The sequence below is a fragment of the Anolis sagrei genome, chromosome 9, assembly GCF_037176765.1.
Source record: "Anolis sagrei isolate rAnoSag1 chromosome 9, rAnoSag1.mat, whole genome shotgun sequence".
Lineage (NCBI taxonomy): Eukaryota > Metazoa > Chordata > Lepidosauria > Squamata > Dactyloidae > Anolis > Anolis sagrei.
Window position 1 is genome coordinate 29,470,750 of NC_090029.1, and position 26,466 is coordinate 29,497,215.

The 26,466-nt window shown below is 40.0% G+C and overlaps 1 protein-coding gene across 4 annotated transcripts in view; it reads left to right on the forward strand.

The window, feature by feature from the left end:
- DMXL2 (Dmx like 2) overlaps nt 1–26,466 on the forward strand; it is a 125,481-nt gene that overhangs the window by 26,032 nt on the left and 72,983 nt on the right. For all 4 annotated transcript variants that reach the window (XM_060755281.2, XM_060755283.2, XM_060755282.2 and 1 more), the window contains exons 3-13: nt 1,816–1,887; nt 4,926–5,004; nt 5,397–5,553; nt 8,308–8,374; nt 12,560–12,738; nt 14,181–14,370; nt 17,060–17,234; nt 21,761–21,988; nt 22,453–22,730; nt 25,197–25,890; nt 26,281–26,402. In XM_060755281.2, coding sequence (XP_060611264.2) covers nt 1,816–1,887; nt 4,926–5,004; nt 5,397–5,553; nt 8,308–8,374; nt 12,560–12,738; nt 14,181–14,370; nt 17,060–17,234; nt 21,761–21,988; nt 22,453–22,730; nt 25,197–25,890; nt 26,281–26,402 — 2,241 coding nt within the window. The remainder of the gene's footprint in view (nt 1–1,815; nt 1,888–4,925; nt 5,005–5,396; nt 5,554–8,307; nt 8,375–12,559; nt 12,739–14,180; nt 14,371–17,059; nt 17,235–21,760; nt 21,989–22,452; nt 22,731–25,196; nt 25,891–26,280; nt 26,403–26,466) is intronic.

A 26,466-nucleotide genomic window follows, 5' to 3' on the forward strand; every position in this document is an offset into this window, starting at 1 on the left:
TTATTATTACATTTATTATTTTACTCTATTTATTGTTATTATTACATTTATTATTTTACTCTATTATTGTTGTTGTTATTACATTTATTATTTTACTCTATTTTTGTTGGAAAGGTACACAAGCACATTTACATTGAAGAAGGTCAGAATGGTTTATTCAGAATTGAACAGTCTTATCTTAAATTACCGTTTTATGCAAATATTCAAAAACATTTATCCTCCCGATGCCTCAATTAATGTAATTTTATTGGTATCTATTTTTATTTTGAAATTTACCAGTATCTGTTGCATTTCCCACCCTCGGCTTATACTTGAGTCAATACAGTTTCCCAGTTTTTGTGGTAAAATTAAGTGCCTTGGCTTATATTTGGGTCGGCTTATACTCGAGTATATATGGTATATGTACACAAACACACATATACACATTTACAAAATATATACAGACACATATACACACACAAAACACATATACACAGACTGGGCCACAGCAGCGCGTGGCAGGGGACGGCTAGTTATAGATAAAAAAAGAAACTGCTTTACCTAGAAGTGCTTACCAGCTTTTCAATGTCAATTATTCTCCTGATCATCTGTGGTCAGAAGACAAGTGTGGTTACAAATGCAGTCTTGAAGGTCTACCTTCCCTTTTCCAAACAAACAAAAATAACATGTAGAATAAGGAATCTTTCTTGCTTATTTACTCATTTCATTATGAAAGCCTCTTGGTTTGGTAAACAAAATAGAACTAACAAAATAAGCAGATACAAAGGACTATCCCAAGCAGAAGACCTGCTTGTGCAGCACCCTTCCTGTATATTAAAAATATGACCCACGGCTAGTGGAAAGTAGGAGAGAAAGATCGTAGAGACTAGTCATGGGCCTGATATCTGTATCATCGGTTTGATTTGTATTTCTGCTTCGTTCCATCCATTCGGATGGCATGGAACGGGAAGGCCCCTCCTGGAACGAAAATTAACTCGATATGAAAGGCAGGCGGGTACCGGCTCCAAGTCTGCTTTTTGGAATCGATTGCTGTGTGCATATGCCCAAAGCACGTGGCCTTGCCAGAGCCTGCAGCCGATTACTGAGTAAGGAGCACTGCTTAATCAGCGTTTGGGTTCAGGTTCTTGCACGCCCCAGCGTGTTGGGCCTACATTTTGAGTTGCGGAGCAAGGCCACCAGCAGGAAACGTGATGGGTCTTCAGCCCCAGCCATGAAATCCTTTGACTCCCCAGATGAAGGTGAGGCAAACCCCATCCAAACCTGTGCACTGGGAAGGGGAGCCTGGATGGGAAGCCCCAGGTTTACTATTACATATAATATCAATAATTGTATATTGCTAAATCTTATTGATGGGAAGCAGCTATCTGTGGGCATGCATATTTTAACTTCACATAAACTAGACTAGCTGTTCTTCCTGGATATTTTGTCATGATTTGGATCAGTGGTGAAGTTCTGGGTTAGATTCACTATTAACTAATTCTATTTTGGATTTGCAGTGTGTTTCTGCAGTGTGTGTTTCTGTTTTACAGGAGTAAGCAAAATTTGACCTTTTATTGAATGCTACAGTTAACTGACCTGGAAATTATGCCTGTCAGAAATAGCTTTCCCACTGTTTTGCAATATCTTCTCTTAATGGCCAAAGAGTATGGCTCAGTATAGTGTATCCCTTGAAATCTAGCCTCTGGTGCCACCATCAAGTGATATTTGTAGAAATTTACTTTTGCTCTGTAGAAGAGGCATAAATAGAAATAGAGAATGTTTTTTTACTGCTATTTTTGGAGACCTTTAACTTTTTGTCCACTTGCTTTGCTCTAGATTGCAGCCTCGTATGGAAATGCTGTGTGTATTTTTGAACCTCTTGGGATAAATTCTCACAAGAGAAATTGTGTAAGTACTACACTCTCCCATTCCCTTGAATCGTAAAATGGTATTGCGGGTGTCATTCCTTTTGAAACTTCAATATTAAAGCACCACATGCCACAGCCTCCTGGTTTACTCAGCTTGCATGACTAGGAGATGATTTGCAGGGGAGAAGTGGCAGATGTAAGGAAAGGTGCTTCATTCCTTTTGCCATTTTCTTTTTATAACTTCACCTCAACTGAATGTTTGTCATCTCAGATGCATTCTTAACGAAGTAGTGCTACGTTTCTCAACCTGGTGGTTGGGACCCCTAGGGAGGTCTCGAGGCGGTTTCAGGAGGTCACCAAAGACCATCACAAAACATATATTTCTGATGGTCTTAGGAGGAGGAGAAGGCTGAAGGTCTCTCCACCAGTCCTTCTCTTCCTTTTTGGAAACAGAAGGTGAATCCTCTCACCCAAAGCCCTCCTCTGCTGGGATTGGCCATCCTCTCAGCCAAGGGGAGGGCTGTTTCTGAGACTCCAAATGGCTCCCCAGGTATGCTTGGCGCATGGCAGTGAGGCTACAGGGAGACTCGCACAAGCGAGTCCCTTCAAGGCATGGGGATTCTGTGTAGGAAGTTTGTCCCAATTCTATCATTGGTGGGGTTCAGAATGGTCTTTGAATGTAAGTGAACTATAAATCCCAACAACTACAACTCCAAAAGATCAAGGTCTATTTTCATCAAACTCCACCAGTGCTCACATTCGGGCATATTGAGTATTTATTCCAAGTTTGGTTCAGATCCATCATTGTTCGAGTCCACAGTGTTCTCTGGATGGAGGTGAACTACAACTCCAAAATTCAAGGTCAATGGCCACCAAACCCTTCCAGTATTTTCTGTTGGTCATGGGAGTTCTGTGTGCTAAGATTAGTTCAAGTCCATTGTTGATGGAGTTCAGTATGCTCTTTGATTGTAGGTTAACTATAAATCCCCGCAACTACAATGCCCAAATGTCAAGCCTCTTTTCCTCAAACTCCAATTCCCAAATGACAAAATCAATCTTCCCAACCCCACCAGTATTCAAATTTAGACGTATTGAGTATTTGTGCTAAACTTGGTCTAGTGAATGAAAATACATCCTGCATATCAGATATCTACATTACGATTCATAACAGTAGCAAAATGACAGTTATATAAAATAGTTTTTATTAAACATCTTTTACAATGGGGATTGAGATAAAAGAAAAACAAAAAAAAAGAGAAAAGAGATAAGAAAGTAGGGAAGAGACTGGGAAAGGTAAGGGTTTGGGATGGGAGAGGTATCATAAGGGTATGGTGCAAAATTGAAGGGGAGGGAGAGAAAGGGTCAAAGGGTGTGTGTGTAGGAAATAAAAGAGTTGGGAGAGTAGAAAGAGTGATTCCGACTTCCAGTCGTCTTCGTATCCGGCCTCACAGTCTCTTTAATTGGTATTTGGAGGGGGGCGGCTAACCCACTTGCACCTTTTCTGGTTGTAGTATTATAATATTTTAAACTGTCCTTATATATTTATCCTCCATTTAAAATTTTCTTGGATTAGATAATTCTTTACCGGGGACCAATCTGTTTTTATTATTTTTTGATTCACCTTCATCAATTGTATTACTCTGTCCATACTCATAGTATCGATTACCTTAAATCGCCACTGCTCTTGTGTTGGAGTTTCCTTCAATCTCCAGAACCTTGCATAGCAGATTCTGACCGCAGTTATAAGATAATTGAAAAGTTTTTCTTTGCTAATTTCCAAATCTTCCTCTGATATTCCTAGCAGAAAGTGTTCCGGTTTAAATTCAATCTTTATTTCTATTTTTTTTTCAATTTTTCTGTGAATGTCTCTTCAATAAGATTTTGCTATTCCGCATGTCCACCACATATGGAAGAAAGAGCCAGGTTGTTCTTCGCATTTCCAGCACAAATTACTTATATTTGGATAGCATCTAGCCAGCTTTTAAGGTGTGATGTACCACCTATACATCATCTTCATCCAGTTTTCTCTTAGGTCCATTGCATAAGTGTATCCAGGTTCTTGTGGGGTTTTTTCGGGCTATAGGGCCATGTTCTAGAGGCATTTCTCCTGACGTTTCGCCTGCATCTATGGCAAGCATCCTCAGAGGTAGTGAGGTCTGTTGGAATTAGGACAATGGGTTTATATATCTGTGGAATGGCTGGGGTGGGGCAAAGAGCTCTTCTCTGCTGGAGCTAGGTGTGAATGTTTCAACTGACCACCTTCATTAGCATTTGAAGGCCTGGCTGAGCCTGGGAAAATCTTTTGTTGAGAGGTGTTAAGATGTGCCTGGTTGTTTCCTCTCTGCTGTTTTGCTGTTGTAATTTTAGAGTTTTTTTAACACTGGTAGCCAGATTTTGTTCATTTTCATTGTCTCTTCCTTTCTGTTGAACACCTCTTAACACCTCTCAACAAAAGATTTTCCCAGGCTCAGCCAGGCCTTCAAATGCTAATAAAAGCCTTTGACAATACATAAGTGTATCTGATTTTTCTATTCCAGATTTTTTCCCAGTTTTCAAGATTAATTGGGTGGCCTATATTCTCAGCCCACTTGATCATACAATCTTTGATCAATTCAGTCTCAGTGGACCACTCTAATAATTTTTTATACATTTTCGTTATTAATTTATTTTCTGTAGCCAGGACAAACTTACAGTTATGAAGTAGCAACAAAAATAATGTTATGGTTTGAGGGTCAGCACAACATGAGGAACTGTATTGAGAGGTCAGAACCACTGATAGAGAGAGTATTAGCTGTGCATGCAGAACAGAAGGGACACGTTCTCATTTTGGGGTTGCATTCCTGCTAGCCCTGTGACCGTGTTCTAGGAGCTTAATTTGGTTCTGTTGCAGGCACGAATTGTTTTCACTGCAGAATTCTATTTGACAGCAATGTAGTTGCTTAATCTTGTCAAATGAAGTGGTCGCAAATAATGAAATCTGAAGGACAAGTATATAGCTTTGTGTAATAAATAAATAAATAAATTTTCTCTCTCTTGTTATTGTCTCCTAAAAATTAATTCTTAATATTTCCATTGCAGCAACTGAAGTGTCAGTGGCTGAAAACAGGACAGTTTTTCCTTAGTTCCATGACCTTCAACTTAGCCTGGGATCCTCAAGGTAAATTGACGTGGAGACAGTTCTCAATATTGAAAATTATGGAGGTTGCTACAATGGGTGTCTCTATCAGGGGACAACATTTGATGCTCACAAAGCAGCAGTTGCAAGGTGCAAGTAGAAAATACTTTGTTGGCAAATTTGCCCAGCACTCTACAAATAATGTATCATCGGATAAATAATTTTTGGGGTCATCACAGAAATAACCATGTATTGGAAGTGGCCTTGGAATATAATTATGTTCATAATTTTCTTTTGAATATATTTATGTAAACACCCATTTCCCAATACTGTCACTTGAAACTATATTAGAAGGCATTTAATTATGAGTAACATGAAAATATTAATGAATTCTCCACCCTTCTCTATTTCACTTAGTTTTTCTTTGCTTCCAGGTAACCGGTTATTGACTGCAACAGATTACTTGCAGTTGTGGGCCCCTCCTTCTAGTGACATCCTGGAAGAGGAGGAGGAAGATGACCTTGATGCAGTGGCCAAAGAGGATAAAGTCCACCCTGTTCTAAATGACTGGAAATGTGTCTGGCAGTGCAAGTATGTGGTCCATTTCCCTTAGTAGTAATTTTAAAGGACTTGAATTCATGTAATCTGTAGAATTCAAAATAAAATCTTATAACTCACTATTACCTTTCAGTTATATTACTGGAAAACATATTGTAGAGTAGTAAAATGCGTTTGGATATTCTGCTTGAATACTCTTACTTTTTTGTTGTGTTCCAATGTCCAAAGGGAACTACTTACAGGGAGTGAATTGCTAAGATGATTTCTGCAGATGTTTTGGACTACAGCCTCCATTATTATTTACCGTTTGCTATCATATTGCTGGAACTAATGGGAGAGGCATTCCAAAGATATTTGGGAATCTATTGTCAAAGGTTTTCATGGCTGGAATCACTGGGTTGCTGTAAGTTTTTCAGGCTATATGGCCATGTTCTAGAAGCATTCTCTCCTGACGTTTCGCCTGCATCTATAGCAAGCATCCTCAGAGGTTGTTGCAACCTCTGAGGATGCTTGCTATAGATGCATGTGAAACATCAGGAGAGAATGCTTCTAGAACATGGCCATATAGCCTGAAAAACCTACAACAACCCAGTATTTGGGAATACTTTGTCGCCTGTTACTGTTTTAAAGAAAATCTATTGACTATAACATATAACATGGAGCGAGAGTTGCCAGATGTAGAATCTGGGTTTCGAAAAGACAGAGGAACGAGAGACCAAATTGCCAAGGTCCACTGGATAATGGAGAAAGACAGTGAGTTTCAGAAGAACATCTTTTCTGTTTTATTGACTATTCTAAAGCCTTTGACTGTGTGGAACATAATAATAAATTGTGGCAAGTTCTTGGTGGTATGGGAGACCAAGCCGCCTTGTCTGTCTCCTGAGGAATCTGTATAAGGACCAAGTAGCAACAGTAAAAACAGACCACAGAACAACAGACTGGTTCAAGATTGGGAAAGGAGTACAGCAGGGAAGTATATTCTCACCCAACCTGTTCAACTTGTGTACAGCACACATCATGCGACGTGTGGGGTTTGACAAATCCAAGGCTGGAGTTAAATTTGCTGGAAGAAACATTAGCAACCTTAGGTATGCAGATGATACCACTTTGATGGCTGAAAGCGAGGAGGAGCTGAGCAGCCTTCTAACAAGGTGAAAGAAGAAAGTGCAAAAGTTGAGTTAAGTTAAACATAAAAAACCTCAAGATTATGGCAACCAGACTGATTGATAACTGGCAAATAGAGGGAGAAAGCATGGAGACCATGACAGACTGTATTTCTAAACATGAAGATGACTGCAGACACAGACTGCAACAAGGAAATCATAAGATGTTTACTTCTTGGGAGGAGAGCAATGACCAATCTTGATAAAATAGTGAAGATTAGAGACATCACACTGGCAACAAAGATCCGTATAGTTAAACCAATGGTATTCCCCGTAGTAACCTACGGATGTGAGAGCTGGACCATAGCGAAGGCTGAGCAAAGGAAGATAGCCGCTTTTGAACTGTGGTGCTGGAGGAAAATCCTGAAAGTGCTATGGACCGCAAGAAGATGAAACCAGTCCATAGTCCAGGAAATAATACCCAGCTACTCACTGGAGGGAAGGATATTAGAGGCAAAGATGAAGTACTTTGGCCACAACATTAGAAGACAGGAAGCTTAGAAAAAGCTTAGATAACGATGCTTGGGAAAATGGAAGGAAAAAGGAAGAAGGGCCGACCAAGGGCAAGATGGATGGATGGATGGTATCCTTGAAATGACTGGCTTGACCTTGAAGGAACTGGGGGTGGCAACACCCAGCCGACAGGGAGCTCTGGCTTGGGCTGGTCAATGAGGTCACAAAGAGTCAGAGAGATATTGTGTCCAGAGGAGGGCGACTAAAATGATCAAGGGTCTGGAGAACAAGTCCTGTGAGGAGCGGCTTAAAGACCTGGGCATGTTTAGCCTGAAGAAGAGAAGGCTGAAAGGAGACATGATAGCCATGTATAAGGATGTGATGGGAAGTCACAGGGAGGAGGGAGCAAGCTTGTTTTCTGCTGCCCTGGAGACCAGGATGCGGAACAATGGCTTCAAACTGCAAGAAAGGAGATTCCACCTGAACATTAGGAAGAACTTCCTGACTGTGGGAGCTGTTCAGCAGTGGAACTCTCTGCCCCCGAGTGTGGTGGAGGCTCCTCCTTTGGAAGCTTTTAAACAGAGGCTGGATGATCATCTGTCAGAGGTGATTTGAATGCAATTTTCCTGCTTCTTGGCAGAATGGGGTTGGACTGGATGGCCCATGAGGTCTCTTCCAACTCTATGAAATGACTGAATGAATAAACAACAAAATAACAAACCTCTAGCCAGTTCAGACAACTGAGAATTGAAAATGACCTATAGGCCTCCATCTATATAAATAAAAATGTAATGTTCATTTGTGGGATTAACATAACTCAAAAACCACTGGACGAATTGATACGAAATATGGACACAATACACCTATCAGACCAACGAGTGGCCATCACTCATAAAAACACTGAAAAAACACAACAGAAGAGACTTTACTTCCCCCCCCCCCCAAATTACAATTCATGTGCATACACACACACACACACATATATATACACACATACACACATATATATACACACACACACAAAACACATATACACAGACTGGGCCACAGCAACGCGTGGCAGGGGACAGTTAGAGATTTCATAAAATCACATTCTAATTGGCACTAATGGTTACTTAGAAAAGTAATTTCTCCTTAAATTGGTAATTGTGTTGCCTTCTCTCTGTTTTAGGACTGCTGTGTCTGTCCATTTGATGGAATGGTCGCCAGATGGTGAATATTTTGCAACAGCTGGGAAGGTAGGGATAAGCACAAGGGTCAATTTTTATTTTGTGGGCGGTACAAAGACTACTGCCTTTAAATGAAATAATAATATGTTTAACAAAACTCTGTGGCCAGTGACACCTTCCAAAACAGAATTAATAAGCTGTGTGTGTGTGTAAGAAAGAGGGGGATACAGAACGTGAGAGATAGAGAAGTTGACATTGCAGGCTGTGGTCTGCATTAATACTAAAAATAGAAAGTAATGCTATTATTAACTCAGTAAATTGAATTGTTTGTGATTAACCTTAAAAATGACATCTGAGCTAGTGAAGAGACAGAAAGCCTTTGGCCATATGTTTCAGCCATTTAGCATTTATCTCTCTCTCCATCCCCGCCCCCTTCTTTCCGTTTAGGGATTGCTGCCTTTTTTAGAGAAGGAAGCAAACAGAACATAGAAACATGCCTTAAAACAAGTTATTCTCCCATCTAGCACAATTATTCAAATGTCAGAGTTTCCAACAACACACTAGGGAGTCTTATCAAGCTTCTCTCACACTCCTATTCTCAACTCAAGTCCAAGTGATAATAACATTGACCTATATTTCAGAGTTTTCTTAAGGTCACGTGTTTAAAACCCTGTAAATGTAAAGCCATGTAAATGCTCAGTTTTAAAACCCAATGTTATTTTGAGGCAGCTGTTTAACTTCTTAATGAATTACATTTTTAAGGCTGGTACAGCCATTAGAAACTTTCAAGATTTCTGTTTTGAGATGTGTCAAAGGAGATTGAAATCTGGAGCTAGAATATCCCTCTAAGATAATGAAGTGCATCCAAAATTACAGGGAACAAGCAGTCATGTTGCCTGCTACCTAATTGCAGTTGATTCTGGAACTAAACAAATCAGGAGAAACCTCCACCCATTATTTGTTTAGCATTACCATATGTACTCGAGTATAATTCAACCTGAATATAAGCAGAGGCACTTAATTTTACCACTAAAAACTGGGAAAAACGTATTGACTCGAGTATAAGTCGAGCGTGGGAAATGTAGCAGCTACAAGTAAATTTCAAAATAAAAATAAATACCAATAAAATTACATTAATTTAGGCACCAGTATGTTAAATGCTTTTGAATGCTCCTACAAGAAAGGAGATTCCATCTGAACATGAGGAAGAACTTCCTGACTGTGAGAGCCATTCAGCAGTGGAACTCTCTGCCCCGGAGTGTGGTAGAGGCTCCTTCTTTGGAAGCTTTTAAACAGAGGCTGGATGGCCATCTGTCGGGGGTGATTTGAATGCAATATTCCTGCTTCTTGGCAGAATGGGGTTGGACTGGATGGCCTGTGAGGTCTCCTCCAACTCTTTGATTCTATGATTCTATGGATATTTACATCAAACTGTAATTTAAGATAGTACCGTCCAACCCTGATTAGATCATTTTTAAATAATCTTTATTTAATTTAAAACAAAAGTACATGATTATGCTAAAATATCAGATAGGTTTTGATAGACAGTACAGATGTAGGTTAGTTAAAGATAGAAGTGTAGAATAACGGAAAGGTTTAGGATCCGTCAATAGCGACGGGTGGGACAGGGATACGTGATGAACAGTAAAGAATAGTAAAAGTGATAGTAAAGAGCTATGTATTTAGATAGATTTAAAAACAGATAAAGTATAGAGTGCTTGACTTCCTGGTATCTTCTATGAGGTTCTTTCCTTTTCCTTTTTCATATTCCCTCTTTTCTCTCCTCTCTCCTCCCTCTTTTCGTATCATCTTTCACTGTCTCTTCTTTGAATAAGTATTTTCATTTTTTCTTCTTTTAAATATGTTGTCACTTGTTTCCAATCTGTCTCTTCCCTTGGGATGCCCTTCTTTCTAGATAATAAATATTAGGCCTGGGTAACAACGCAAAAATTTGTTTCTAAAATCGATTTGTATTTGGGGGGTTTTTGCGTTTCGATATTTAAAATAATTACAAAACTTTCCTTTAAAAAAGTTCAGTATTTACAAAATTTCGTTAATATTAACGAATCGATTCGTTAAGATGGCGGACCCCCCCCCCCCCCGCATGCGCAAATCACCTCTGAAACTTCGTTATGAAAACGGGGGTCGATTCGTTAAGGTGGCAAAGAATCGATTAGTTAAAAAAGAAATATTATTTATCAGAATATAAAATGGAAAATTAAAATTAACAATGCTTGCCCTGTTGTGGAGCGAACACAGCCACAGGACAGGGACAAACTCACACACACAGGCACACAAGGGTCTTTTCTTTTTTTAGAATATTTTTTGAATTTTTTGAAGAATAAAAGAAAGATATTTTTCAGAAATATTTAAAAATGGAAAATTAACAATGCTTGCCCTGTTGTGGAGCGAACGGCAAAGCCTCCCCACTGCTCCCAGCCCAGGGAATGAATGAATGCAAGCAATGAATGAATGCAAGCAATGAATGAATGCAAGCCAAGCCTCCCTCCCGAACCTCCCGTCTCCTCGCCTTCCCCAGCAATGAGCAATGCGGCCACACGGAGCCGCTTTTAAAGGGCAGCCCGCCCAATCACAATCAGCCACGGTGCTTGGGAGCGCAGGATTGGCTCCTAGCGCACCCAGCATCCTCCATCCCTAAAACGTCATTTCCGAAACGGGCAGAAGCCCGTAAAAAAGATGGAGGATGCCATTTCGATATTTAAAAACACTTCTGGGTTTGAAAATATGTTTTGTAATAGTTTTGTAATTGTTAAAAATAACGAATATTTAACAAATTACAAAATTAACGAACGAAACCGCCCAGGCCTAATAAATATGTGAGTTTGTCTATTCTAACCTTCTTCAATGTAAATGCTTACATATCCTTCCAATAATAATAGAGTAAAATAATAAATGTAATAACATTAATAATAGAGTAAAATAATGTAAATGTAATAACATTAATAATAGAGTAAATTAATGTAAATGTAATAATAATAATAATCATACATACAGTAAAACAACAACAACAACAACAATAATAACAGAGTAAAATAATAAATAACTTTGTTGAAGGCTTTCATGTCTGGAATCACTGGGTTGTTGTAGGTTTTTGAGGCTGTATGGCCATGTTCTAGAAGCATTGAACATGGCCATACAGCCCCAAAAAACCTACAACCACCCAATAAATAACTTTGACTCGAATATAAGCAAAGGGAGACTTTTTCATCCTAAAAAAGGTCTGAAAAACTCAGCTTATGCTCGAGTATATATGGTATGTCAAAATATTTTAGGAGAGCTTGCTGCTCTCCTAAAAAAACTGAATTTATCAGCTAAAATTTATTGCTTTCAACTGTGAATGTACCAATGAAACATCTTTATTTCCACTTGTAATTTTCCCTTAATATTACATTTGACCTGAGTTATTCCTACTATTAACTGGCCTAAAGGAAGATATTCAAAGAATCTTTTTTCATCGATCCCCATCTGTTGTCCATGTTCGTGTGTAGCGCCAGAGTTCTGTGACTAAATAACTGAAGCAGATGGTCTTAGAAGCCATTTTCTCTCTTTGGCAGGAAGGTTTCCATTTCAGTTACTGCATGGAACTCAATTAGCTTTACATTAGCAATTGCAATTTTTAGTGTGTTTGAAGCGTACATTTTCTTGTTAGTTTTATTTTCATTGTGTTCCTATTCAGAAATAATTCTTTTTTTTAAAAAAAAATAGGATCTGTTAGCTATAAATGGTGCACTGACATCTAATCATTCTAATCCCATCTAATTATTATCCCAACTTCATAACTAAGTTATGTTTATTTATTTATTTACAGTATTTATATTCCGCCCTTCTCACCCCGCGGAGGACTCAGGGCGGATTACAATGTACATATACATGGCAAACATTTAATGCCATAGACACACAACATATATAGACAGACACACAGAGGCTATTTAACATTCCAGCTTTTTCATGAGGTTATTCTGGCCACCAGGGGAGCTGTCGCTTCACCGTCCATTTGTGACACTGATGCAGTACTTCCGCATTCTTTACATGCTTTTCACAGATATGCCTGGTTTCAAACAGACCTCAAAACCTCTGAAGATGCCTGCAACATGGCCATCCAGCCCGGAAACCTCACAGCAACCCATTCCTAGCAATGTTGGGATGTGTTGGGAATTTTGGTTTGGGCAGTAGAACTGGTGAGAAGTATTGTGTCATTTTACCTGCCAATTCGCTCTGTGTTGATTTGTCTAGGATGACTGTCTCTTAAAAGTCTGGTACGCAATGACTGGCTGGAAGTCCTCTCTTCTCCCACAAGATATTGATGAGCCAAGGAAAAGCTCCACTCCTGTCCATTTTGCATTTGTGTACCTGGCACATCCTCGAGCTGTGGCAGGATTTTCATGGAGGAAAATGAGCAAGTTTATGCCCAGGTTAGAATGATCTGGTACAACAACAACAAGAATTACCGTTGTTAAATAATAACCTAGTCATGCTACTGGTGTGGTTGAAAACAGCCCCAAGGAGTGAAATATATCTCGAAATGAAAAACATAAACATATATTGCCACTCTAGGAGCCCTCGGTGGCACAATGGGTTAAACCAGCATTTCTCAACCTGGGAGTCGGGACCCCGGGGGGGGGGGGTTGTGAGAGGGTATCAGAGGGGTTGCCAAAGACCATCAGAAAACACAGTATTTTCTGTTGGTCCTGGAGGTTCTTTGTGGGAAGTTTGGCCCAATTCTATTGTTGGTGGTTCAGAATGCTCTTTGATTGTAGGTGGACTATAACTCCCAGCAGCTACAACTCCCAGATGTCAAGGTCTATTTTCCCCAAATTCCCTCAGTGTTCATATCTGGGTATATTGAGTATTCATTCCAAGTTGGTCCAGATCCATCTTTATTTGAGTCCACAGAGCTCTCTAGATGTAGGTGAACTACAACTCCAAAACTCAAGATCCATGCCCACCAAATCCTTCCAGTATTTTCTGTTTGTCATGAGAGTTCTGTGTGCCAAGATTGGTTCAGTTCCATCATTGGTGGAGTTCGGAATGCTTTTTGATTGTAGATGAACTATAAATCCCAGCAACTAAAACATTCAAATGACAAAACCAACCCCCCCTTCTCCCCAACCCCACCAGTATTCAAATTTGGGCATTTTGAGTATTTGTGCCAAATTTGGTCCAGTGAATGAAAATACATCCTGCATATCAGATATTGATATTACGATTCATAACAATAGCAAAATTACAGTTATGAAGTAACAATGAAAATAATTTTATGGTTGGTGGTAACCACAACATGAGGAACTGGATTAAGGGGTTGCAGCATTTGGAAGGTTGAGAAACACTGGGTTAAACCCTTGTGCTGGCAGGACTACTGACTGATAGGTCAATGATTTGAATCTGGGGAGAGTGGGTTGAGCTCCCTCTGTCAGCTCCAGCTCCCCATTTGGGGACATGAGAGAAGCCTCCCACAAGGATGGCAAAACATCAAACATCCGGGTGTCCTCTGGGCAATGCCCTTGCAGACAGCCAGTTTTCTCACACTAGAAGTGACTTGCAGTTTCTCGAGTTGCTCCTGACACGTCAAAAGAAAAATTGCCCCTGTGCAATATATTGGGGTGGGGGTGTTGCATGAAAATTTAGCTTGCCTTGTAGAAAAACACTACAAAAATAATTGAATGACCAGCTTGCAAGGACTGACTACCAGAACCTTGATGTGGAATGCTTCTTTCTTTAGAAATAATTATTTATGATATTTTAATATGTGCCTGCAAGCTCAGTTTGTTATTACTCATCCCCATATACATTGTGTTATTCTGCGCTTCCCTGGTTGCATTAAGTGCCAAATAGTAATGCTTGTCTTTCTCTTTAGGGGCTCTGTCTGCAACGTGCTACTTACTTCATGCCATGATGGCATTTGCCGACTGTGGGCAGAGACATTATTACCTGAAGATACTCTTCTGGGAGAGCAGATCTGTGAAACTAGCACATCCAGCATTAGCAGCAGCAGCAGCTTCTCTCATTCTGGGCGGCACAAAGATAACATTCAACATGCTTTGGAGGTATAGTGAAATGAATACACTGACACCGAGGCTTCATTTTGATTTCTGTAGCTCAGTTTTGGAGATAATGACCTAGGAGTAACCTAGAGGAGTACCTGACGAGACTGTTTTATTGTTTGAATGCTTGTTGATGTATTGTTTTAATTATGATTTATGTTTAATTTATGTTTAATTATGGTTTTACTATTGTAATTGTTTGTATTGGCATCGTATCGGTGCCCAATGTAAGGCATTGAATTTTGCCATTATTTATGTGTAAACCGCTTTGAGTCTCCCTAGGGGTGAGAAAGGCAGTATATAAATACTGTAAATAAATAAATAAATAAATAATAAAGGTACTTGATTCATTCCATGCCCCTTTTAAAGCAGCTCAACTGGCTTCCGACAATTTTCCAGGCTGAATTCACGGGGAAGAACTTCCTGACTGTGAGAGCCGTTCAGCAGTGGAACTCTCTGCCCCGGAGTGTGGTAGAGGTTCCTTCTTTGGAAACTTTTAAACAGGCTGGATGGCCATCTGTCAGGGGTGATTTGAATGCAATATTCCTGCTTCTTGGCAGGGGGTTGGACTGGATGGCCCATGAGGTCTCTTCCAACTCTTTGATTCTATGATTCTGTGCTGGTTATCACCTATAAAGCCCTATCCCAGTGATTCTCAATCTGTGGGTCCCCAGATGTTTTGGCCTTCAACTCCCAGAAATCCTAACAGCTGGTAAACTGGCTGGGATTTCTGGGAGTTGTAGGCCAAAACACCTGAGGACACACTGGTTGAGAACCTCTGCCCTATACGCTTTGGGTCCAACCTATCTTCAAGACCACATCTCCTTCTATGAACCAGCATGACATTGAGATTTGCCAGGGAGGTTCTTCTCTTGGTCCTGTCACCATCTCAAGCACAGTTGGTGGGGATGAGAGAGAGAGAGCCTTCTTGATGGTGGCTCCCAGGCTCTGGAATATCCTCCCTAGAGAGATTACGTTAGTCCCCATTCTTCAAGGCTTTCGGACTAGTTTTAAAACATGGCTTTTTAGGCAGGCCTTTGACATGTTGTAATCTATGGCCAGATTAGAGGATCCGCCAATTGCTTCACTTTGCACTTTGATCTGACATCTTTATTTACAGCTTCTACTATGTTTTAGGAATTTTACAATTTTATCAGATGGGATTTTATGTGTGATATTTTTACGTTGAGCTAGCACTGAACACAAGGATTACCATAAAACAGAGGAAGGGAAAATGCCCTTGTACATTTAAGTATTTATTTATTTACGACATATATATGCTGCCCTTCTCACCCCGAAGGGAACTCAGAGCAAACACACAATATATTATATTATTAGCATAGTACAATGCTATGCTAATATTGTACTATATCATTATATTGTAATATTATTAGTAATATTACATGTAATATAAAATATATAACTATAATATTGTATTATTTATTTACTTACTTTATTTATTTATTTATTTTTATATATGCTGCAGTTTCTCAGCCCGTAGGCGACTCAACGCAGTTAACAACAAACAGCAGAAGCAAAAATTCAATGCTAGCATCATACAAACCATTTAAAAACAATTAACACAATAATATACTAAGTAATTACACATCAATAAACAACTCATTAGCATCTCATAACTAGAATCATGATCCAGCTCGTCATCCATAGTTCCGTTTTCCTATATTCATTGTACTGCCTATCCAAACGCCTGTTCAAATAACCAGGTTTTCACTTTTCTCCGAAATACCATTAGTGAGGGGGCTGATCTAATGTCCGTAGGAAGGGCGTTCCACAGCCAAGGAATTATTATTATTATTAGAATTATATTGTACTATTTATATTATAAATATTATATGTATATGCAATATATTATATTATATTATATTAGCTGTCCCCTACCACGCATTGCTGTAACCCAGTCTGTGTATATTGTTTTGTGTGTATATATATGTGTGTAAAATATCACACATAAAATGTGTGTTTGCATATATATGTGTGGTTTTGTGCATGCCTTGTAATGTATCTTTGGGGGGGGGGTTGCTTTTTAAGTCTTTTCTGGTGTGTTTTTCAATGTTTTTATGAATGATGGTCACTTGTTGGCCAGAAATGTGTATTGTGTCCAAATTTGCTGTCAATTAGTCTGGTGGTTTTTGAGTTATGCTAATCCCACAAATGAACATTATATTTTTATTTATATTATATTATATTATATTATATTATATTATATTATTATATTATATTATTAGCAAAGCACAGGAGACAAGATGGAACTGTCTTCTGCCCCTCGCTCTCTTCACTCTGGTCCAGAGCAACAGTTGGTGCTGGGGGTTGGGGGTGGGGGGCTTCCAAATAGGCACTAACCCACATAGCCAATGATATGAGATGTTGGGAGTTGTAGTCCAATAATACTTCAAGGGCCACATGATTCCGATCAGGTCATAAAGCATCTCCTTTTCTGTTTCTCTTTCTGTGTCTCTTTCTCTACGCATGTCTTTCTCTCCACATCACTAATTCTCTTTCAATCACAGTGTGAAGCAATGTTTAAAAATGTTTATTTGACTAGAAAAGGAAACAAATATTTTAACATATATTAGCTTAGCCCACATTTTTTAGAAATCTGTGTTTTGCATAAGTTCATTTTCATTATAAAAAGCTAGCTACTTATCATTTGTGCTTTTCTCAACTCCTTCAGACAATCCACCATTTAAAAAACCTGAGAAAAGGTCAGCGAAGATCTTCAGTACTTATAACTCACACAGAAGATTTACCTGATCAGCTGGGAACCCATGAAGTGCAGCGACACATTTCTCACCACGCAAATGCTCTCTGTCATTTCCATATAGCAGCAAGCATTAACCCCAACACAGGTGAAATAAGCGATTTGTTCCTCTGAAACCAAATTATCATTTGTCCTAAGAATGTTTGAGCAATTCTCTCTTTGTGTGTTTCACTTCAAATTGTACTTAAATGCACCATTTGTACTTGGAATGTGATTTTCCTGCTTCTTGGCACGGGGTTGGACTGGATGACCCGCGAAGTCTCTTCCAACTATGAGTCCCCTATGAGCTCCTCCCCCACAAATGTACCTTTTCATTGCTATCTCATCCAGTGTTTTATCATTTTATGTCATGCATTTGGCCCGCCCACTGTGATTTATTTTCCATTATGTTATTTTGTACTGTTTAATTTACTTGATTGGTTTATTTATTTTATTGTGATGTTATTTTGTTGTTTATATTTTATGTTGCTGTAATATATCGCTGGGCTTGGCCTCATGTAAGCCACTCTGAGTCCCCTTTGGGGAGGTGGTGGCAGGGTATAAATAAAGATTGTTATTATTATTATTATTATTATTAATATTATTATTATCATAATCATTATTATTATATGTTTCTATGTGCAGATAGAAATAGAGATCTTCATGAAGTTGTCGAAGGCTTTCATGGCCGGAATCACTGGGTTGTTGTGGGTTTTTCCGGGCTATATGGCCATGGTCTAGAGGCATTCTCTCCTGACGTTTCGCCTGCATCTATGGCAAGCATCCTCAGAGGTAGTGAGGTCGCTTGCCATAGATGCAGGCGAAACGTCAGGAGAGAATGCCTCTAGACCATGGTCATATAAGCCCGAAAAAACCCACAACAACCCACTTCATGAAGTTTTCTCTGAAACAATCTTACAAAAAAACATATGCTTTGTGTGTGTGTGTGTGTTTTTTAAAGTAGTTAATTCCTGTCTTTGGTTAGTCAAGGAAGCGGTGTTTGCTCTCCTGACTTATGGGTATGAAATCTGTACAACTTTTATCTTCAACTAGCTGTACCACCACACATTGCTGTGGCGAACTTTCCCTCCCTCTTTTTCTTTCTCCTCCTTCCTTCCTTCCTTCCTTCCTTCCTTCTTTCCCTCCCTCCCTCCCTCCCTCCCTCCCTCCCTCCCTCTTTTTTTCCTCTCTTCTCTTCCCTTCCTTCCTTCCTTCCTTCCTTCCTTCCTTCTTTCTCTTCTTCTTCCCTTCTTTTCCCCCACCTTTTCTTTCCCTTCCTCTTTCTCCCCTTTCTTCCCTCTCTACCTATTCTTGCACTGCAACTCCCAGCAATCTCCTGATCGATCTGTCTGTCTACTTACCTATCTATCTGCCTGGTGGGTTGCTGGGAGTTGCCGTCCAGGAACAAGAAATTGGAAATATGTAGTCATTGGGATGCTCTCAAAGAAATCCAAAGAGAAGAAAGCTTGCAGCTTGGAAGCAGTGCATTTGGATCATCATCCTCTCCTAAAGGGCCTGGTCTAGGGGATGCTGGGAGCTGTAGTTCAGAAGAGAGTGTGGATATGCTATTGTGTGTTTTGTTTGTCAGGGGGAGTCGTTTTTGCACATGCGCTGTAGCATCTTTTTTGCTTTTTTGACTTTTTAAGTCCCTTCAATTGTGTTTTTGAGTGTTTTTATGTGTGATGGTCACTTGTTGACCTCATAGATATATTGTGTCCAAATTTCATGTCAATTAATCCAGTGGTTTTTGAGTTATGTTAATCCCACAAACGAACATTACATTTTTATTTATATAGCTTGTACTTCTTTGAATGTTAATTCTCTGATTGATGCAGAGAAGCAATCCACTTTGGGTTATCCCTTCACCACCCAGAAGATAATTAACTTTTTTGAAAGACTCAAAATAGATATTTTTTAAAATCCTGTTCTAGTTTATCCTTTTCCTACAAAGGCTTACATCTTATTGCTAGTACTAGATAGAACAGATCTTTATATTATAGTTATCCTTTCTGACATCTTTCTCACTCAGGCATGGGCAAAATTTTAACTTAGGGACCACATAATGGGCCAGAGTGAGGTGGGTGGGCCAGGCAGGGAGGGGGAGGTCAGGGGGGTTGGTGCAAGGTGGAGAAGGGTTGGCCTCCACTGCCATGGGGTTCAGCTGCTACTCACCAGCACACTCCCTTCTTCTGGGCCTCTGCCCCTGGTGACAAAAAGGGCAGCTTCTCCTCCTCTTCCTCCTCAACTGCCACCACCTGGGCATGCAACTGCCTAGGGTTCTCCTTCCCTTCCCTCCTGCTCCTGTTGTTCTTCTTTCCAAGGGGGAACTTGCCCTTGAGGAAGGTGGTGACAGCAGAGAAGAAGAAATAGGAGGTGGAAGAGGAGCTGCTGCCCTCCTCCTTGTCAGGGGCAGAGTCCTGGAAGAAAGGGAACACACTGGCTTCACCAGCACCAGTGAGGAACAGCTAAATCCCATGGAGGTGGAGGCCAAGATGCAGGCCAGGAAGAGGTTCTGTCTGGGGCTGCTTCAGCCACATGTGTCTTCTCTAGCCTCCTCTCAGCATGAGGACATGAGCAGGCCACCACGTCCTCATGCTTGTAGGAAGATGAGAGTCTTACTTAGGCAATCCCTCGTCCGAGTAGGATTGTCTTCCAAGATCGATGTCCTGGCGGTGGGTCCGTAGGGGACTGTGGAGCCCTATTCTTGACCTGCGTGTTCTCCCGCAGTTAGAGCATTTGTTTCCAGGTGGAAGGCGGTCCCGGTTGGGGTTGGCTTGATGCACTTTCCTCTTGGCACGTTTCTCTCTTCCACCCTTCATTTGTGCCTCTTAAAATACTACAGCACTTCTGGTCACAGCTGACCTCCAGCTGGAGCACTCAAGGGCCAGGGCTTCCCAGTTCTCAGTTTCTATGCCAGAGTTTTTAAGGTTGGCTTTGAGCCTGTCTTTAAATCTCTTTTCTTGCCTACCAACGTTCCATTTTCCGTTCTGCTTTGGGAGACATTGGTCAGGCATCCGGACAGTGTGGCCGGTCCAGCAGAGTTGATGGCGGATGACCATCTCTTCAATGCTGGTGGTCTTTTCTTCTTCCAGCACGCTGACATTTGTCTGCTTGCCTTCCCAAGAGATTTGCAGGATTTTTCCGAGGCAATGCTGAATCGTTCTAGGAGTTGCATATGACATCTGTAGATAGTACATGTCTCGCAGTCATATAGCAGGGTTGGGAGGACAATAGCTTTATAAACAAGCATCTTGGTATCCCTATGGATGTCCCGGTCCTCAAACACTCTCTGCTTCATTCGGAAAAATGCTGCACTCACAGAGCTCAGGCGGTGTTGTATTTCAGTGTCAATGTTGACTTTTGTGGAGAGGTGGCTGCCAAGGGAGTCAAAATGATCAACATTTTCTAATGTTACACCATTAAGCTGTATTTCTGGCATTGGAGAGGGATTGGCTGGTGACTGCTGGAAGAGCACTTTGGTTTTCTTGATGTTCAGTGATATGCCAAGTTTCTCGTATGCTTCTGCAGAGGTGTTTAGAGTGGCTTGTAGGTCTTCTTCTGAATGCGCACAGAGTGAGAAAGGAGGGCCTGAAAAAGAGCCCAAAGGGCTGCATCTGGCCCCAGGGCCTAGGTTTGCCCATACCTATTGTAACTTATTTTATCTAAGCCTACCCTCCCTCATGGAAATAATATATGTCTTAAGTATCTTGTTCAAGGTCAATAATGTATGGATATTCCACCTCAGACATCAGAAGAGCTGTAAGACCAAGAACAAGCCACAAGAGTAAAGATGAAGATCCACCCAGAGGAAAAGTGTTCCTGCCATACATCAAGGGAACCACTGACCGCATAGGGAAGCTGATGAGGAAACACAACATACAAACAATCTACAAACCCACCAAGAAAATCCAACAAATGCTACGTTCAGCAAAGGACAGGAGGGATCCTCTCACCTCTGCAGGAGTCTACCGTGTACCATGCAGCTGTGGACAAGTCTACATAGGGACCACCAAACGCAGCGCCCAAACAAGAATCCAGGAACATGAAAGGCACTGCAGACTACTCCAACCAGAGAAATCAGCCATAGCAGAGCACCTGATGAACCAACCTGGACACAGCATTTTATTTGAGAACACAAAAATGCTGGACCACTCTCACAACCACCATGTCAGACTACACAGAGAAGCCATTGAAATCCACAAACATGTGGACAATTTCAACAGAAAGGAAGAAACCATGAAAATGAACAAAGTCTGGCTACCAGTATTAAAAAAAAAAAATTCTAAAATTAAAACAGCAGAGAGAAAAACAGGCAGGGACATCTAATCACCTTTCAAGAAGAGTTTGCTCCAGGCACAGTCAGCCCATTGTATGCTAATCAAGGTGGTCAATTGAAAAGATTCACACCTAGCCCACTTACAAAAGCCTTTTGTCTCACCCTGGTCATTCCACAGATATATAAACCCCTCTTTTTCCAGCTCCAGCAGACCTCACCCTCTGAGGATGCTTGCCATAGATGCAGGCGAAACGTCAGGAGAAATGCCTCTAGAACATGGCCATATAGCCCGAAAAACCCCACAAGAACTGAATAATGTATGTGTTTGTTCATTCTGAAAAAATTTTTTTTTCCTTCAGACATTCCAGCTGCTTTGGTTAAGACAGCTTTTAATTTAGAAGACGGAAATGATGGCTTCGTGGTCCATTGGCTTAACAACAAAGAATTCCACTTTACGTCCTCGACTGAAATATTTATGCAGCATCTTCGAGAACTTACTGATCAACAGATGGAAAAGGCCGATGAGTATTTTGAAACAGAGAAGGAAGAAGAGAGAGAGAGAGGTTTACTTATGAAGCTTGATCATGGTTAGCAATGTGCACTTCCTTTCTTTTGTGGGTACAGCTGGATATTTGGGATCAGGACCGCTTTGAGTCTCCTTGTGGAGAGAAAAAGCGAGGTATAAATAAACATAACAATAATAATATTTAAAAGTAATTTTAAATTAATTTTTTGAATTAAAATATCTAAATATTAAAATTAAAATAAACAGTAACTGTTATGTTTGAGATTTCTTGTAGTACAATATTTATTTTAGGAACTATAGCTTTTCCTCAATAAATTTACTATTAATATATTGATCAAGAAACCATAATTACTTTTATACTCATTAATATAATTTGGCCTCATGTGTAAATTGGGTGCAAGATTTGGGACCAGCTTTTAGGTCAATTTTTTGACTAAAATTCCTAGACTTACCCACGATCAATTTGTTTTATCCTGTACTTTATGTGGAAACAGATAATTTCTTGTATGTTCCCTTTAATTTCAGAATTGTCTCTAGATAGAGAGTCTGAGACTGGAACTGGAACGGGTTCCTCAGAACATGAAGATGGGGAAAGAGAAGGGAGCCCCAAAATAGTTTCACCAGCTGCCTCACGCATGCCACTCCCTACCGTCTTGTTGGATCGAAAAATTGAGTGGCTCCTTAAAGAATGGAACAAGAATCCAGACATGCTCTTCACCATTCATCCAGTGGATGGTACCTTTTTAGTGTGGCATGTGAAGTATTTGGATGAGTACAACCCAGGGATCTTTCGACAAGTTCAGGTATAGGTTTGGATTGAATTATTTATTCAGCTACCTTTGTCATAAATACTTTTCAAACATCAAAAAGCATTTAAAATGTGCTTTTATTTTGTTCACATTGAGATAGTATACCACAGAGTAATACAGAGAAAGTAAAAAGACACACAGACTAATATGACTACACCATAATGTTTATGGACTGGATCAACGTGCAAAATAATCTGACACAATGCCACAAGAATGATGTTGTTGTTTTAAACTATTTATTTTATTATGGTTTATACTTATTGATGTATTTGGATTGTTGTTTACATGATTTTAATATGTTGTAAGCCGCTTTGGGTCCTGTGGGGGAGAAAAGCTGGATATATAAAAATATTATTATTATTATTATTATTATTATTATTATTATTATTATTATTATCAGAAACACAACAAGATTAGTACACGGCAAATTTTATTTATTTATTTATTTATTTACTTACTTACGACATTTATATGCCACCCTTTTCACCCCGAAGGGGACTCAGAGCGGCTTACGAGATATATGTACATATTACTGCATTGTATTATACTATTATTAGTAATATTACATGTAATATAAATATATAATTATAATATATTATTATTAAATTGCATTACATTGTAATGTTATAAATATTATATGTATATAAAATATATTATATTACATTATATTATACTATTAACATAGCACAGGAGACAAGGTGAAACTGTCCCCTGGCCCCCTCTCTCTTCACTCTGGCCCAGAGCGGCTGTTGTTGCTGGGGGGAGGGATCCCCAGCTGATGACATTATTGTTGTTGTTGTTGTTGTTGTTATTATTATTATTACTACTATTACTATTAGAGACACAAACTAAGGTGCTTTTTGCATTTTGCTCAACATTCACACACATATACACATTCATTCCTCATCATGCATACATTACCATCTCTTCTTCCTTCTCCTGGGAAACAGATCCCAAAGTAGGCCAGATTGTATTCCCTGCAAATTTGCCATTCTGCGAATACACCATCTTCCTCCATTCCTTGGAGAAGATGGTGGGTGGAGCAGACTCCTCCTGTCTGCCACAATTTTGGAATAGTAAAGTGTCTCTTATAAAGCAATAATGCTGGCTGATGTTGTTCCAAAAAGTTGTAAATGAATGACAGGTATTTTCAGGTATAACGGCCTGACTCTATCAGTTCCTGGACAGATGTTGACTTTTCTTTTTAAGTGATAATTGGTTTTCCTTCTTACATAAGGAATCCTTGTAAATACTTACTTATACAAAAGAGTAATTGTCTCTGTTAATGTAAATATGTTGTTTTCCACCAAAGGTTAATCATTTGTCTCTGGTCATCAATGCAGTTTGTCAACATTTAATTACAATTCATGAATTCTTCTTTTGTAGTCTTCCAGGCTTCATTTCTTAGGATGGCATCTTTAGTCTCTATAGGTCCCAACCTCACACGATTTCATTCAGTCCATACATCATATATTTATCACAACTTGAGAATGCAAAAAGGATAGCTTAATCACTAATACAGGCTGGGACTCCCTTGCCAAAATTCTTGGATTTCAGGATTTTTTCCCCTGTAATACCCATATTTGCATATATGTAGTAAAGGAGAGATAACATGAAAATCATATGCCCAGTGTGACAGCTTTTCCTCAGGAAGCCCTTGCTGCACAGCTTTCAGAAATTTGATAAGGAGGGAAGAGGGGAAGACCCTGTAAACAGCAGATGTAACAGATCTTTTTTACTGTAAGAACTGTTCAGCAATTGAATAATATTGACGACAACAACAGTTTGTTACCCACCTCTCCCTGTGGCCCGAGGTGGAGTACAATATCTTTTAAATAAGAGATTAAACCCTATTGAGACACATACAATAGGGTTGAATTTGCATGTTTTTGAATTACTAGGTTAGCAGAAGCTGGGAATAATAGCAGGAGCTCATCCTGCTCCCTGACTTCAAACTGCCGATCTTTCAGACAGCAAGTTCAGCAGCTCAGTGGTTAACCTGCTGCGGCACCAGGGGTATAATTGTAAACACTTACCTAAAAGAGTCATTGCCTCTGGTAATGTAAACATGTTGTTTTCCACCAGTGGTTGTGGATTCTCCATCTGTGGAGGTCCTTGAACTGAGGTTAAATGGACATCTTTCAACAATGCTTTCTTTGTTTATTCCTGCATGGCAGGTGTTTGTGGTCTCTTCCAATGCTATTATTCTTTCTCTTCCTCTCAATGTTTCTGCCTTTCTCTCTTACTCCTTTCCTCTTGTTTTCCCTTAACTCGCTTTTCTTGCTTTCTCAATTGATTCTGAAAGGCACATGAAGTTTGGCTGAAGCAACAATTAGCCTATGCATGTTTTAACATCAGATCTGGCTCCAGTACTTTCTTAATTAAGATGAATTCTCATTGAGGGTGTTATAGAATCAACAGTAGTTTTGACATCTCCATATCTCCCTTCCTCTTTTCTAGGTCACATTTTCTTCTCAGATACCAGTTGCATTCCCTTCAGGTGATGCAAGCTCCCTTAGTAAAAACATCATGATGTATGCCTGCACTACCTCCACAAAAGGAGTCATCAATGCGCCACTACAAAAGAGGAGTAGCTTTTCTGACAGCCTCTCCGGATGGAGACCGAGCTGTTCCCAGGACAGTTCCACCGTGAACATTACCATTCCTACAGTCATGATGGTTTCCAAGCACATAGATGGCTCCCTGAACCAGTGGGCGGTTTCCTTTGCGGACAAGTCGGCTTTTACGACTGTGCACACTGTAACTCACAAGTTTCGGTATTGCGGGCACCGGTTTCATCTGAATGACCTTGCCTGCCACTCAGTGCTGCCACTTCTGCTAACATCTTCCCATCACAATGCCCTCCTAACCCCTGAATCCAGCCAGCCGTGGGATTCAGATGGGTTAAATAAAATGATGGACCCCATGAGACATTTGAAAGCATCTTCCAGGCAGCAGCTTAGAAATGCTGCAACGCGTACATTCCACGATCCCAATGCTATCTACAGCGAACTGATTTTGTGGCGCGTGGACCCCATTGGACCTTTGTCGTACACCGGAGGAGTATCGGAACTGGCTCGCATTAATTCTCTCCATACCTCAGCTTTCTCTAATGTGGCCTGGCTCCCAACCCTTATTCCTAGCTATTGCCTTGGTAAGTGATGCTGTGCAAAATAGCCTTGTAAAGAAATTGGGAACATCTTAGGTGTTCTTCCTTTGCCTAATAATAATTAAATTGGCAGGGGGTTGGACTGGATGGCTCATGAGGTCTCTTCCAATTCTAGGATTCTATGGTTTTTTACCAGTCACCCATAGAAAACCATATCCAAGGAACTAGAGCTGATATGGTCTATCCAATCCAATTTTCTGAATCGGCACCCCAGATAATCCCAGGAACACACCTAAAAACCGAGACGCCAAGAAACATTTTTGTTGTTGTCACTCTGTGTAATTTGTCACCTGATGGCATGTCATATCTTTCCAGCACTAATTCTTCAAACATGGCTCACATTAAATGCTATATTGGCTTTTGTTTTTAAATTAGGCACATACTGCAATTCTGCTAGCGCTTGCTTTGTGGCATCGGATGGGAAAAACCTGAGGTTATACCAAGCAGTGGTGGATGCACGGAAGCTTTTGGATGAACTGAGTGATCCTGGATCCTCGGTAAGTCCCATGGTTTATGACTCCTGATGTATAAACAGCCAAAAGATATCGACAGAATCTCATT